Source organism: Salmo salar, chromosome 20, assembly GCF_965601325.2.
Source record: "Salmo salar chromosome 20, fSalSal1, whole genome shotgun sequence".
NCBI classification, from domain to species: Eukaryota; Metazoa; Chordata; class Actinopteri; order Salmoniformes; family Salmonidae; genus Salmo; species Salmo salar.
The window spans coordinates 81082736-81099839 of NC_138310.1; the positions used below are offsets into that span (position 1 = coordinate 81082736).

The 17104-nt window shown below is 45.7% G+C and overlaps 1 protein-coding gene across 2 annotated transcripts in view; it reads right to left on the reverse strand.

Annotated features, from left to right (window-relative positions):
- The window catches only part of nox4 (NADPH oxidase 4), a 197691-nt gene that overhangs the window by 15654 nt on the left and 164933 nt on the right, over positions 1-17104 (reverse strand). For both annotated transcript variants that reach the window (XM_014163465.3, XM_045704002.2), the window contains one exon: positions 5935-6016. In XM_014163465.3, the coding sequence (XP_014018940.2) occupies positions 5935-6016 (82 nt within the window). The remainder of the gene's footprint in view (positions 1-5934; positions 6017-17104) is intronic.

Below are 17104 nucleotides of genomic sequence, written 5' to 3' on the forward strand. Positions count from 1 at the left end.
TACTCTATGTTAACCTACCTCCTTGTGGTGGTCTATACTCTATGTTAACCTACATCCTTGTGGTAGTCTATACTCTATGTTCACCTACATCCTTGTGGTGGTCTATACTCTATGTTCACCTACATCCTTGTGGTGGTCTATACTCTATGTTAACCTACCTCCTTGTGGTGGTCTATACTCTATGTTAACCTACCTCCTTGTGGTAGTCTATACTCTATGTTAACCTACATCCTTGTGGTGGTCTATACTCTATGTTAACCTACCTCCTTGTGGTGGTCTATACTCTATGTTAACCTACCTCCTTGTGGTGGTCTATACTCTATGTTAACCTACATCCTTGTGGTAGTCTATACTCTATGTTAACCTACATCCTTGTGGTGGTCTATACTCTATGTTAACCTACATCCTTGTGGTAGTCTATACTCTATGTTAACTTACATCCTTGTGGTGGTCTATACTCTATGTTAACCTACATCCTTGTGGTAGTCTATACTCTATGTTAACTTACATCCTTGTGGTGGTCTATACTCTATGTTCACCTACCTCCTTGTGGTGGTCTATACTCTATGTTAACCTACATCCTTGTGGTAGTCTATACTCTATGTTAACCTACATCCTTGTGGTGGTCTATACTCTATGTTAACCTACATCCTTGTGGTAGTCTATATTAACCTACATCCTTGTGGTGGTCTATACTCTATGTTAACCTACATCCTTGTGGTGGTCTATACTCTATGTTAACCTACCTCCTTGTGGTGGTCTATACTCTATGTTAACCTACCTCCTTGTGGTGGTCTATACTCCATGTTAACCTACCTCCTTGTGGTGGTCTATACTCTATGTTAACTTACATCCTTGTGGTGGTCTATACTCTATGTTCACCTACCTCCTTGTGGTAGTCTATACTCTATGTTAACCTACATCCTTGTGGTGGTCTATACTCTATGTTAACCTACCTCCTTGTGGTGGTCTATACTCTATGTTCACCTACATCCTTGTGGTGGTCTATACTCTATGTTAACCTACCTCCTTGTGGTGGTCTATACTCTATGTTAACCTACATCCTTGTGGTGGTCTATACTCTATGTTAACCTACCTCCTTGTGGTGGTCTATACTCTATGTTAACCTACCTCCTTGTGGTAGTCTATACTCTATGTTAACCTACATCCTTGTGGTGGTCTATACTCTATGTTAACCTACCTCCTTGTGGTGGTCTATACTCTATGTTCACCTACATCCTTGTGGTGGTCTATACTCTATGTTAACCTACCTCCTTGTGGTGGTCTATACTCTATGTTAACCTACATCCTTGTGGTGGTCTATACTCTATGTTAACCTACCTCCTTGTGGTGGTCTATACTCTATGTTAACCTACTCCTTGTGTTGGTCTATACTCTATGTTAACCTCCTTGTGGTAGTCTATACTCTATGTTCACCTACATCCTTGTGGTAGTCTATACTCTATGTTCACCTACATCCTTGTGGTAGTCTATACTCTATGTTCACCTACTTCCTTGTGGTGGTCTATACTCTATGTTCACCTACATCCTTGTGGTAGTCTATACTCTATGTTAACCTACCTCCTTGTGGTAGTCTATACTCTATGTTAACCTACATCCTTGTGGTGGTCTATACTCTATGTTAACCTACCTCCTTGTGGTGGTCTATACTCTATGTTCACCTACATCCTTGTGGTGGTCTATACTCTATGTTAACCTACCTCCTTGTGGTGGTCTATACTCTATGTTAACCTACATCCTTGTGGTGGTCTATACTCTATGTTAACCTACCTCCTTGTGGTGGTCTATACTCTATGTTAACCTACTCCTTGTGTTGGTCTATACTCTATGTTAACCTCCTTGTGGTAGTCTATACTCTATGTTCACCTACATCCTTGTGGTAGTCTATACTCTATGTTCACCTACATCCTTGTGGTAGTCTATACTCTATGTTCACCTACTTCCTTGTGGTGGTCTATACTCTATGTTCACCTACATCCTTGTGGTAGTCTATACTCTATGTTCACCTATTTCCTTGTGGTGGTCTATACTCTATGTTCACCTACTTCCTTGTGGTGGTCTATACTCTATGTTCACCTACTTCCTTGTGGTGGTCTATACTCGCAGGACCTCATTTATAGTGAATGAATTGTAAACTAGGACACACACACACTATATACACACACACACACACTCACACACATACTGTATCCCCACACCACACACACCACACACACACACACACACACACACACACACACACACTCACACACACACTCGGGATCCCAATGACATCCTATAAGGTCAGGCAAACATAAACAAACAGGCAACATCCTGCATGTCAGTCCCACAGCCAGACAGAAGGAGAGATCAGGATGATAACCCATTAAACAAATAAATATAATGGAGGGGGGATTCTCAGAGCTGATAAACACCCCCTAACCCTACAGCAGAGAGATAGATAGAGAGAGAGAGAGAGAGAGAGAGAGAGAGAGAGAGAGAGAGAGAGAGAGAGAGAGAGAGAGAGAGGAAGGAGATGGGAAGAAGAGTGAGAAGAAATAAAAAAATGAGAAAGGGAAAACAGTCCAGAGATCAGGAACACACTGCCCCCTCCATCTCTAAAGATCAGGAACACACTGCACCCTCCATCTCTAAAGAGCAGGAACACACTGCCCCCTCCATCTCTAAAGAGCAGGAACACACTGCCCCATCCATCTCTAAAGATCAGGAACACACTGCCCCCTCCATCTCTAAAGATCAGGAACACACTGCCCCCTCCATCTCTAAAGAGCAGGAACACAATGCCCCCTCCATCTCTAAAGATCAGGAACACACTGCCCCCTCCATCTCTAAAGAGCAGGAACACACTGCCCCCTCCATCTCTAAAGAGCAGGGACACACTTCTCCCTCCTTCATCTCTAGAGAGCAGGAACACACTCCCCCCTCCATCTCTAGTGAGCAGGAACACACTTCTCCCTCCTTCATCTCTAGAGAGCAGGAACACACGTCTCCCTCCTTCATCTCTAGAGAGCAGGAACACACTCCCCCCTCCATCTCTAGAGAGCAGGAACACACTCCCCCCTCCATCTCTAGAGAGCAGGAACACACTTCTCCCTCCTTCATCTCTATAGAGCAGGAACACACTTCTCCCTCAATCATCTCTAGAGAGCAGGAACACACTTCCTCCTCCATCTCTATAGAGCAGGAACACACTTCTCCCTCTATCATCTCTAGAGAGCAGGAACACACTTCTCACTCTATCATCTCTAGAGAGCAGGAACACACTTCTCCCTCTATCATCTCTAGAGAGCAGGAACACACTTCTCACTCCTTCATCTCTAGAGAGCAGGAACACACTTCTCCCTCCATCTCTAGAGAGCAGGAACACACTCCCCCTCCTTCATCTCTAGAGAGCAGGAACACACTTCCCTCTCCTTCATCTCTAGAGAGCAGGAACACACTTCCCTCTCCTTCATCTCTAGAGAGCAGGAACACACTTCCCTCTCCTTCATCTCTACAGAGCAGGAACACACTCCCCCCTCCTCCATCTCTATAGAGCAGGAACACACTTCACCCTCCTTCACTCTAGAGGGCAGGAACACACTTCTCCCTCCTTCATCTCTAGAGAGCAGGAACACACTTCCCTCTCCTTCATCTCTAGAGAGCAGGAACACACTTCCCTCTCCTCCATCTCTATAGAGCAGGAACACACTTCCCCCTCCTCCATCTCTATAGAGCAGGAACACACTTCCCTCTCATTCATCTCTAGAGAGCAGGAACACAATTCCCTCTCCTTCATCTCTAGAGAGCAGGAACACACTTCTCCCTCCTTCATCTCTAGAGAGCAGGAACACACTTCTCCCTCCATTTCTAAAGAGCAAGAACACACTTCACCCTCCTTCACTCTAGAGGGCAGGAACACACTTCTCCCTCCTTCATCTCTAGAGAGCAGGAACACACTTCTCCCTCCTTCATCTCTAGAGAGCAGGAACACACTTCCCCCTCCTCCATCTCTATAGAGCAGGAACACACTTCCCTCTCCTTCATCTCTAGAGAGCAGGAACACACTTCCCTCTCCTTCATCTCTAGAGAGCAGGAACACACTTCTCCCTCCATCTCTAGAGAGCAGGAACACACTTCTCCCTCCTTCACTCTAGAGGGCAGGAACACACTTCTCCCTCCATCATCTCTATAGAGCAGGAACACACTTCTCCCTCCTTCATCTCCACTGAGCAGGAACACACTTCTCCCTCCTTCACTCTAGAGGGCAGGAACACACTTCCCTCTCCTTCATCTCTAGAGAGCAGGAACACACTTCCCTCTCCTTCATCTCTATAGAGCAGGAACACACTTCTCCCTCCGTCATCTCTAGAGAGCAGGAACACACTTCTCCCTCCATCGCTAGAGAGCAGGAACACACTTCCCCCTCCTTGTGGGGGTCTACAATTTTCTTTCTGAGGTCTTGGCTGATTTATTTTTGATTTTCCCATGATGTCAAGCAAAGAGGCACTGAGTGTGAAGGTAGGCCTTGAAATACATCCACAGGTACACCTCCAATTGACTCAAATTATTTCAATTAGCCTATCAGAAGCTTCTAATGCCATGACATCATTTTCTGGAATTTTCCAAGCTGTTTAAAGGCACAGTCAACTTAGTGTATGTAAACTTCTGACCCACTGGAATTGTGATACAGTGAATTATAAGTGAAATAATCTGTCTGTAAACATTTGTTGGAAAAATTACTTGTGTCATGCACAAAGTAGATGTCCTAACCGACTTGCCAAAACTACAGTTTGTTAACAAGAAATTTGTGGAGTGTTTGAAAAACGAGTTTTAATGACTCCAACCTAAGTGTATGTAAACTTCTGACTTCAACTGTAAATCCTTGTGGTGGTCTATACTCTCAGGACCTCATTTATAGTGAATGAATCGTAAACTAGGAAACACACACACACACACACACACACACACACACACACACACACACACACACACACACACACACACACACACACACACACACACTGTATACACACACACACTGTATCCCACACACACACACACACACACACACACACACACACACACACACACACACACACACACACACACACACACACACACACACACACACACACACCTGTGATCATGACAATCTGGACCAGGTTGTTTGGTCAGGTGGGGGATGCTATCACAAGTGCAGATCCCAACTAAGCACAGCCCACAGACCCAAAAAAATCTATGAGCCTCACACACACAGACACACACAAACATACATCAGGAAGGGTGTGAGGGCAGGGGTCAGAGGGTCATAAACTTTGCCCCCTGTGTGATTCTGAGCCTTCATGGGAAATCATGTCAGCTGCATTACTGAGGTAAGACAAGAGATATAGTGGTGTGTGTGTGTGTGTGTGTGTGTGTGTGTGTGTGTGTGTGTGTGTGTGTGTGTGTGTGTGTGTGTGTGTGTGTGTGTGTGTGTGTGTGTGTGTGTGTGTGTGTGTGTGTGTGTGTGTGCGTGCGTGCGTGCGTGCGTGCGTGTGTGTTCCTAGATAGAGTCCTTCTATCCCCATCCCCCTCTAACTCTTTGTAATTCTGACCTCTCTCTCTCACGCCCCCTGAGTTCACAAAGACTTACCAAGGTCTACTAGCACACTATACTACTTCTACCACACACACATGCCTACACTCTTAGAAAATGGTTCCATAAGGGTTCTTCAGCTGTCCCCATAGGATAACCCTTTTTGGTTCCAGGTAGAATCCTTTTGGGTTCCATGTAGGACCCTCTGTGGACAGGGTTCTACATGGAACCAAAAAAGGTTCCTTAACGGGTTCTCCTATTAGGACAGATGAAGAACCCTTTTAGGTTCTAGATGGCACCTTTGATTTCTAAGAATGTAGGCACTCACGCCCACACACTCACAGGGTCAAACCTACTTTGGGTATCTCCTCTGTTGCACCATGGGTAGGATCTCTGACTCGGCTCCCGGATCAGGAAGCAAAAGCTCTGTAAAACGTTCTGAAAAACAGAGGAATGAGACAAAAGAAAAAAGATGGAGGTGGAGGAGGAGAGTGAAGAAAAAGGAGAACAGACAGGACAAGGCATGAGACGAGAGGGGGAGAACAGAGAGAAAAGAGGAGAGAAGAAACAACACATGGTAAGACCATGAATCAGATGAGTTTGGGGTTGTGGTAGGACTGGCTGTACTGTAGCTTGTATGGGGTTGTGGTAGGACTGGCTGTACTGTAGCCTGTATGGGGTTGTGGTAGGACTGGCTGTACTGTAGCCTGTTCAGGGTTGTGGTAGGACTGGCTGTACTGTAGCCTGTTCAGGGTTGTGGTAGGACTGGCTGTACTGTAGCTTGTATGGGGTTGTGGTAGGACTGGCTGTACTGTAGCCTGTTCAGGGTTGTGGTAGGACTGGCTGTACTGTAGCCTGTTCAGGGTTGTGGTAGGACTGGCTGTACTGTAGCTTGTATGGGGTTGTGGTAGGACTGGCTGTACTGTAGCTTGTATGGGGTTGTGGTAGGACTGGCTGTACTGTAGCCTGTTCAGGGTTGTGGTAGGACTGGCTGTACTGTAGCTTGTATGGGATTGTGGTAGGACTGGCTGTACTGTAGCTTGTATGGGGTTGTGGTAGGACTGGCTGTAGAGCCATGTTAGAGCCATGTTAGAGCCACTGCTAGAGACATGTTAGCTCTTAGAACCCTGTACTAATACCGCTAGAGCCATGTTAGCTCTTAGAACCCTGTACTAATACCGCTAGAGCCATGTTAGCTCTTAGAACCCTGTACTAATACTGCTAGAGCCATGTTAGGTCTTAGAACCCTGTACTAATACCGCTAGAGCCATGTTAGCTTTTAGAACCCTGTACTAATACTGCTAGAGCCATGTTAGCTCTTAGAACCCTGTACTAATACCGCTAGAGCCATGTTAGCTCTTAGAACCCTGTACTAATACCGCTAGAGCCATGTTAGCTCTTAGAACCCTGTACTAATACCGCTAGAGCCATGTTAGCTCTTAGAACCCTGTACTAATACTGCTAGAGCCATGTTAGGTCTTAGAACCCTGTACTAATACCGCTAGAGCCATGTTAGCTCTTAGAACCCTGTACTAATACTGCTAGAGCCATGTTAGCTCTTAGAACCCTGTACTAATACCGCTAGAGCCATGTTAGCTTTTAGAACCCTGTACTAATACTGCTAGAGCCATGTTAGCTTTTAGAACCCTGTACTAATGCCGCTAGAGACATGTTAGCTCTTAGAACCCTGTACTAATACTGCTAGAGCCATGTTAGCTCTTGGAACCCTGTACTAATACTGCTAGAGCCATGTTAGCTTTTAGAACCCTGTACTAATACTGCTAGAACCATGTTAGCTCTTAGAACCCTGTACTAATACTGCTAGAACCATGGTATCTCTTAGAACGCTGTACTAATACTGCTAGAGCCATGTTAGGTCTTAGAACCCTGTACTAATACCGCTAGAGCCATGTTAGGTCTTAGAACCCTGTACTAATACCGCTAGAGCAATGTTAGCTCTTAGAACCCTGTACTAATACCGCTAGAGCCATGTTAGCGCTTAGAAACCTGTACTAATACCGCTGAGCCAGAGCCGACCCTGCCTGCTGAGCCTGAGCTCTGAACCCTGTACTAATACCGCTAGAGCCATGTTAGCTCTTAGAACCCTGTACTAATACCGCTGCCAGAGCCGACCTGGCCTGCTGAGCCGTGCTCTAGAACCCTGTACTAATACTGCTAGAGCCATGTTAGCTGCTTAGAACCCTGTACTAATACCGCTAGAACCATGTTAGCTCTTAGAACCCTGTACTAATACTGCTAGAGCCATGTTAGCTCTTAGAACCCTGTACTAATACTGCTAGAGCCATGTTATCAGTGTGGATGACGGATCACCAGCTCAAGCTGAACCTCGGCAAGACGGAGCTGCTCTTCCTCCCGGGGAAGGACTGCCCGTTCCATGATCTCGCCATCACGGTTGACAACTCCCTTGTGTCCTCCTCCCAGAGTGCTAAGAACCTTGGCGTGATCCTGGACAACACCCTGTCGTTCTCCACTAACATCAAGGCGGTGACCCGATCCTGTAGGTTCATGCTCTACAACATTCGCAGAGTACGACCCTGCCTCACACAGGAAGCGGCGCAGGTCCTAATCCAGGCACTTGTCATCTCCTGTCTGGATTACTGCAACTCGCTGTTGGCTGGGCTCCCTGCCTGTGCCATTAAACCCCTACAACTCATCCAGAACGCCGCAGCCCGTCTGGTGTTCAACCTTCCCAAGTTCTCTCACGTCACCCCGCTCCTCCGCTCTCTCCACTGGCTTCCAGTTGAAGCTCGCATCCGCTACAAGAACATGGTGATTGCCTACGGAGCTGTGAAGGGAACGGCACCTCCATACCTTCAGGCTCTGATCAGGCCCTACACCCAAACAAGGGCACTGCGTTCATCCACCACTGGCCTGCTGGCCCCCCTACCTCTGAGGAAGCACAGTTCCCGCTCAGCCCAGTCAAAACTGTTCGCTGCTCTGGCACCCCAATGGTGGAACAAGCTCCCTCACGACGCCAGGACAGCGGAGTCAATCACCACCTTCCGGAGACACCTGAAACCCCACCTCTTTAAGGAATACCTAGGATAGGATAAAGTAATCCTTCTAACCCCCCCCCCCCCCCCCCTTAAAAGACTGTGCAGATGCACTATTGTAAAGTGGTTGTTCCACTGGATATCATAAGGTGAATGCACCATTTTGTAAGTCGCTCTGGATAAGAGCGTCTGCTAAATGACTTAAATGTAATGTAAATGTAATGTTAGCTCTTAGAACCCTGTACTAATACTGCTAGAGCCATGTTAGCTCTTAGAACCCTGTACTAATACCACTAGAGCCATGTTAGCTCTTAGAACCCTGTACTAATACTGCTAGAGACATGTTAGCTCTTAGAACCCTGTACTAATACTGCTAGAGCCATGTTAGCTCTTAGAACCCTGTACTAATACCGCTAGAGCCATGTTAGCTCTTAGAACCCTGTACTAATGCCGCTAGAGCCATGTTAGCTCTTAGAACCCTGTACTAATACCGCTAGAGCCATGTTAGCTCTTAGAACCCTGTACTAATACCGCTAGAGCCATGGTAGCTCTTAGAACCCTGTACTAATACCGCTAGAGCCATGTTAGCTCTTAGAACCCTGTACTAATACCGCTAGAGCCATGTTAGCTCTTAGAACCGTATACTAATACCGCTAGAGCCATGTTAGCTCTTAGAACGCTGTACTAATACCGCTAGAGCCATGTTAGGTCTTAGAACCCTGTACTAATACCGCTAGAGCCATGTTAGGTCTTAGAACCCTGTACTAATACCGCTAGAGCCATGTTAACTCTTAGAACCCTGTACTAATACCGCTAGAGCCATGTTAGCGCTTAGAACCCTGTACTAATACCGCTAGAACCATGTTAGCTCTTAGAACCCTGTACTAATACCGCTAGAGCCATGTTAGCTCTTAGAACCCTGTACTAATACCGCTAGAGCCATGTTAGCTCTTAGAACCCTGTACTAATACCGCTAGAGCCATGTTAGCTCTTAGAACCCTGTACTAATACCGCTAGAGCCATGTTAGCTCTTAGAACCCTGTACTAATACCGCTAGAGCCATGTTAGGTCTTAGAACCCTGTACTAATACCGCTAGAGCCATGTTAGCTCTTAGAACCCTGTACTAATACCGCTAGAGCCATGTTAGCTCTTAGAACCCTGTACTAATACCGCTAGAGCCATGTTAGCTCTTAGAACCCTGTACTAATACTGCTAGAACCATGTTAGCTCTTAGAACCCTGTACTAATACTGCTAGAGCCATGTTAGCTCTTAGAACCCTGTACTAATACTGCTAGAGCCATGTTAGCTTTTAGAACCCTGTACTAATACTGCTAGAGCCATGTTAGGTCTTAGAACCCTGTACTAATACCGTTAGAGCCATGTTAGCTCTTAGAACCCTGTACTAATACTGCTAGAACCATGTTAGGTCTTAGAACCCTGTACTAATACTGCTAGAGCCATGTTAGCTCTTAGAACCCTGTACTAATACCGCTAGAGCCATGTTAGCTTTTAGAACCCTGTACTAATACCGCTAGAGCCATGTTAGCTCTTAGAACCCTGTACTAATACTGCTAGAGCCATGATAGCTCTCAGAACCCTGTACTAATACCGCTAGAGCCATGTTAGCTCTTAGAACCCTGTACTAATACCGCTAGAGCCATGTTAGCTCTTAGAACCCTGTACTAATACCGCTAGAGCCATGTTAGCTCTTAGAACCCTGTACTAATACCGCTAGAGCCATGTTAGCTCTTAGAACCCTGTACTAATACTGCTAGAGCCATGTTAGCTCTTAGAACCCTGTACTAATACTGCTAGAGCCATGTTAGCTCTTAGAACCCTGTACTAATACTGCTAGAGCCATGTTAGCTTTTAGAACCCTGTACTAATACTGCTAGAGCCATGTTAGCTCTTAGAACCCTGTACTAATACCGCTAGAGCCATGTTAGCTCTTAGAACCCTGTACTAATACTGCTAGAGCCATGTTAGCTCTTAGAACCCTGTACTAATACTGCTAGAGCCATGTTAGCTCTTAGAACCCTGTACTAATACCGCTAGAGCTATGTTAGCTTTTAGAACCCTGTACTAATACCGCTAGAGCCATGTTAGCTCTTAGAACCCTGTACTAATACTGCTAGAGCGATGTTAGCTTTTATAACCCTGTACTAATACCGCTAGAGCCATGTTAGCTCTTAGAACCCTGTACTAATACCGCTAGAGCCATGTTAGCTCTTAGAACCCTGTACTAATACTGCTAGAGCCATGTTAGCTCTTAGAACCCTGTACTAATACTGCTAGAGCCATGTTAGCTTTTAGAACCCTGTACTAATACTGCTAGAGCCATGTTAGCTTTTCGAACCCTGTACTAATACCGCTAGAGCCATGTTGGCTCTTAGAACCCTGGACTAATACTGCTAGAGCCATGTTAGCTCTTAGAACCCTGTACTAATACTGCTAGAGCCATGTTAGCTCTTAGAACCCTGTACTAATGCCGCTAGAGCCATGGTAGCTCTTAGAACCCTGTACTAATACCGCTAGAGCCATGTTAGCTCTTAGAACCCTGTACTAATACCGCTAGAGCCATGTTAGCTCTTAGAACCCTGTACTAATACCGCTAGAGCCATGTTAGCTCTTAGAACGCTGTACTAATACTGCTAGAGCCATGTTAGGTCTTAGAACCCTGTACTAATACCGCTAGAGCCATGTTAGGTCTTAGAACCCTGTACTAATACCGCTAGAGCAATGTTAGCTCTTAGAACCCTGTACTAATACCGCTAGAGCCATGTTAGCGCTTAGAAACCTGTACTAATACCGCTAGAACCATGTTAGCTGATTGAACCCTGTACTAATACCGCTAGAGCCATGTTAGCTCTTAGAACCCTGTACTAATACCGCTAGAGCCATGTTAGCTCTTAGAACCCTGTACTAATACTGCTAGAGCCATGTTAGTGCTTAGAACCCTGTACTAATACCGCTAGAACCATGTTAGCTCTTAGAACCCTGTACTAATACCGCTAGAGCCATGTTAGCTCTTAGAACCCTGTACTAATACCGCTAGAGCCATGTTAGCTTTTAGAACCCTGTACTAATACCGCTAGAGCCATGTTAGCTCTTAGAACCCTGTATTAATACCGCTAGAGCCATGTTAGCTCTTAGAACCCTGTACTTATACCGCTAGAGCCATGTTAGCTCTTAGAACCCTGTACTAATACCGCTAGAGCCATGGTAGCTCTTAGAACCCTGTACTAATACCGCTAGAGCCATGTTAGGTCTTAGAACCCTGTACTAATACCGCTAGAGCCATGTTAGGTCTTAGAACCCTATACAAATACCGCTAAAGCCATGTTAGCTTTTAGAACCCTGTATTCATACTGCTAGAGCCATGTTAGCTCTTAGAACCCTGTACTAATACCACTAGAGCCATGTTAGCTCTTAGAAACCTGTACTAATACTGCTAGAGCCATGTTAGCTCTAAGAACCCTGTACTAATACTGCTAGAGCCATGTTAGCTTTTACAACCCTGTACTAATACCGCTAGAGCCATGTTAGCTCTTAGAACCCTGTACTAATACTGCTAGAGCCATGTTAGCTCTTAGAACCCTGTACTAATACCGCTAGAGCCATGTTAGCTCTTAGAACCCTGTACTAATACCGCTAGAGCCATGTTAGCTCTTAGAACCCTGTACTAATACCGCTAGAGCCATGGTAGCTCTTAGAACCCTGTACTAATACCGCTAGAGCCATGTTAGCTCTTAGAACGCTGTACTAATACCGCTAGAGCCATGTTAGGTCTTAGAACCCTGTACTAATACCGCTAGAGCCATGTTAGGTCTTAGAACCCTGTACTAATACCGCTAGAGCCATGTTAGCTCTTAGAACCCTGTACTAATACCGCTAGAGCCATGTTAGCGCTTAGAACCCTGTACTAATACCGCTAGAACCTTTGTTAGCTCTTAGAACCCTGTACTAATACCGCTAGAGCCATGTTAGCTCTTAGAACCCTGTACTAATACCGCTAGAGCCATGTTAGCTTTTAGAACCCTGTACTAATACCGCTAGAGCCATGTTAGCTCTTAGAACCCTGTACTAATACTGCTAGAGTCATGTTAGCTCTTAGAACCCTGTACTAATACTGCTAGGGCCATGTTAGCTTTTAGAACCCTGTACTAATACCGCTAGAGCCATGTTAGCTCTTAGAAACTTGTACTAATACCGCTAGAGCCATGTTAGCTCTTAGAACCCTGTACTAATACTGCTAGAGCCATGTTAGCTCTTAGAACCCTGTACTAATACCGCTAGAGCCATGTTAGCGCTTAGAACCCTGTACTAATACCGCTAGAACCATGTTAGCTCTTAGAACCCTGTACTAATACCGCTAGAGCCATGTTAGCTCTTAGAACCCTGTACTAATACCGCTAGAGCCATGTTAGCTTTTAGAACCCTGTACTAATACCGCTAGAGCCATGTTAGCTCTTAGAACACTGTATTAATACCGCTAGAGCATGTTAGCTCTTAGAACCCTGTACTTATACCGCTAGAGCCATGTTAGCTCTTAGAACCCTGTACTAATACCGCTAGAGCCATGGTAGCTCTTAGAACCCTGTACTAATACCGCTAGAGCCATGTTAGGTCTTAGAACCCTGTACTAATACCGCTAGAGCCATGTTAGCTCTTAGAACCCTGTACTAATACCGCTAGAGCCATGTTAGGTCTTAGAACCCTGTACTAATACCGCTAGAGCCATGTTAGGTCTTAGAACCCTGTACTAATACCGCTAGAACCATGTTAGCTTTTAGAACCCTGTATTCATACTGCTAGAGCCATGTTAGCTCTTAGAACCCTGTACTAATACCACTAGAGCCATGTTAGCTCTTAGAACCCTGTACTAATACTGCTAGAACCATGTTAGCTCTTAGAACCCTGTACTAATACTGCTAGAGCCATGTTAGCTTTTAGAACCCTGTACTAATACTGCTAGAGCCATGTTAGCTCTTAGAAACCTGTACTAATACTGCTAGAACCATGTTAGCTCTTAGAACCCTGTACTAATACTGCTAGAGCCATGTTAGCTCTTAGAACCCTGTACTAATACTGCTAGAGCCATGTTAGCTTTTAGAACCCTGTACTAATACTGCTAGAGCCATGTTAGGTCTTAGAACCCTGTACTAATACCGCTAGAGCCATGTTAGCTCTTAGAACCCTGTACTAATACTGCTAGAACCATGTTAGGTCTTAGAACCCTGTACTAATACCGCTAGAGCCATGTTAGCTCTTAGAACCCTGTACTAATACTGCTAGAGCCATGTTAGCTCTTAGAACCCTGTACTAATACCGCTAGAGCCATGTTAGCTCTTAGAACCCTGTACTAATACTGCTAGAGCCATGTTAGCTCTTAGAACCCTGTACTAATACCGCTAGAGCCATGTTAGCTTTTATAACCCTGTACTAATACCGCTAGAGCCATGTTAGCTCTTAGAACCCTGTACTAATACCGCTAGAGCCATGTTAGCTCTTAGAACCCTGTACTAATACTGCTAGAGCCATGTTAGCTCTTAGAACCCTGTACTAATACTGCTAGAGCCATGTTAGCTTTTAGAACCCTGTACTAATACTGCTAGAGCCATGTTAGCTTTTCGAACCCTGTACTAATACCGCTAGAGCCATGTTGGCTCTTAGAACCCTGGACTAATACTGCTAGAGCCATGTTAGCTCTTAGAACCCTGTACTAATACTGCTAGAGCCATGTTAGCTCTTAGAACCCTGTACTAATGCCGCTAGAGCCATGTTAGCTCTTAGAACCCTGTACTTATACTGCTAGAGCCATGTTAGCTCTTAGAACCCTGTACTAATACCGCTAGAGCCATGGTAGCTCTTAGAACCCTGTACTAATACCGCTAGAGCCATGTTAGCTCTTAGAACCCTGTACTAATACCGCTAGAGCCATGTTAGCTCTTAGAACCCTGTACTAATACCGCTAGAGCCATGTTAGCTCTTAGAACGCTGTATTAATACCGCTAGAGCCATGTTAGGTCTTAGAACCCTGTACTAATACCGCTAGAGCCATGTTAGGTCTTAGAACCCTGTACTAATACCGCTAGAGCCATGTTAGCTCTTAGAACCCTGTACTAATACCGCTAGAACTAGTTAGCGCTTAGAAACCTGTACTAATACCGCTAGAACCATGTTAGCTGATTGAACCCTGTACTAATACCGCTAGAGCCATGTTAGCTCTTAGAACCCTGTACTAATACCGCTAGAGCCATGTTAGCTCTTAGAACCCTGTACTAATACCGCTAGAGCCATGTTAGCGCTTAGAACCCTGTACTAATACCGCTAGAACCATGTTAGCTCTTAGAACCCTGTACTAAAACCGCTAGAGCCATGTTAGCTCTTAGAACCCTGTACTAATACCGCTAGAGCCATGTTAGCTTTTAGAACCCTGTACTAATACCGCTAGAGCCATGTTAGCTCTTAGAACCCTGTATTAATACCGCTAGAGCCATGTTAGCTTTTACAACCCTGTACTAATACTGCTAGAGCCATGTTAGCTCTTGGAACCCTGTACTAATACTGCTAGAGCCATGTTAGCTTTTAGAACCCTGTACTAATACCGCTAGAGCCATGTTAGCTCTTAGAACCCTGTACTAATACCGCTAGAGCCATGTTAGCTCTTAGAACCCTGTACTAATACCGCTAGAGCCATGTTAGCTCTCAGAACCCTGTACTAATACCGCTAGAGCCATGTTAGGTCTTAGAACCCTGTACTAATACTGCTAGAGCCATGTTAGGTCTTAGAACCCTGTACTAATACCGCTAGAGCCATGTTAGCTCTTAGAACCCTGTACTAATACCGCTAGAGCCATGTTAGCTCTTAGAACCCTGTACTAATACTGCTAGAGCCATGTTAGCTCTTAGAACCCTGTACTAATACCGCTAGAGCCATGTTGGCTCTTAGAACCCTGGACTAATACTGCTAGAGCCATGTTAGCTTTTAGAACCCTGTACTAATACCGCTAGAGCCATGTTGGCTCTTAGAACCCTGGACTAATACTGCTAGAGCCATGTTATCAGTGTGGATGACGGATCACCAGCTCAAGCTGAACCTCGGCAAGACGGAGCTGCTCTTCCTCCCGGGGAAGGACTGCCCGTTCCATGATCTCGCCATCACGGTTGACAACTCCCTTGTGTCCTCCTCCCAGAGTGCTAAGAACCTTGGCGTGATCCTGGACAACACCCTGTCGTTCTCCACTAACATCAAGGCGGTGACCCGATCCTGTAGGTTCATGCTCTACAACATTCGCAGAGTACGACCCTGCCTCACACAGGAAGCGGCGCAGGTCCTAATCCAGGCACTTGTCATCTCCTGTCTGGATTACTGCAACTCGCTGTTGGCTGGGCTCCCTGCCTGTGCCATTAAACCCCTACAACTCATCCAGAACGCCGCAGCCCGTCTGGTGTTCAACCTTCCCAAGTTCTCTCACGTCACCCCGCTCCTCCGCTCTCTCCACTGGCTTCCAGTTGAAGCTCGCATCCGCTACAAGACCATGGTGATTGCCTACGGAGCTGTGAAGGGAACGGCACCTCCATACCTTCAGGCTCTGATCAGGCCCTACACCCAAACAAGGGCACTGCGTTCATCCACCACTGGCCTGCTGGCCCCCCTACCTCTGAGGAAGCACAGTTCCCGCTCAGCCCAGTCAAAACTGTTCGCTGCTCTGGCACCCCAATGGTGGAACAAGCTCCCTCACGACGCCAGGACAGCGGAGTCAATCACCACCTTCCGGAGACACCTGAAACCCCACCTCTTTAAGGAATACCTAGGATAGGATAAAGTAATCCTTCTAACCCCCCCCCCCCCCCCCCCTTAAAAGACTTAGATGCAGATGCACTATTGTAAAGTGGTTGTTCCACTGGATATCATAAGGTGAATGCACCATTTTGTAAGTCGCTCTGGATAAGAGCGTCTGCTAAATGACTTAAATGTAATGTAAATGTAATGTTAGCTCTTAGAACCCTGTACTAATACTGCTAGAGCCATGTTAGCTCTTAGAACCCTGTACTAATGCCGCTAGAGCCATGTTAGCTCTTAGAACCCTGTACTTATACTGCTAGAGCCATGTTAGCTCTTAGAACCCTGTACTAATACCGCTAGAGCCATGTTAGCTCTTAGAACCCTGTACTTATACTGCTAGAGCCATGTTAGCTCTTAGAACCCTGTACTAATACTGCTAGAGCCATGTTAGCTCTTAGAACCCTGTACTTATACTGCTAGAGCCATGTTAGCTCTTAGAACCCTGTACTTATACTGCTAGAGCCATGTTAGCTCTTAGAACCCTGTACTAATACTGCTAGAGTCATGTTAGCTCTTAGAACCCTGTACTAATACCGCTAGAGCCATGTTAGCTCTTAGAACCGTATACTAATACCGCTAGAGCCATGTTAGCTCTTAGAACGCTGTACTAATACCGCTAGAGCCATGTTAGGTCTTAGAACCCTGTACTAATACCGCTAGA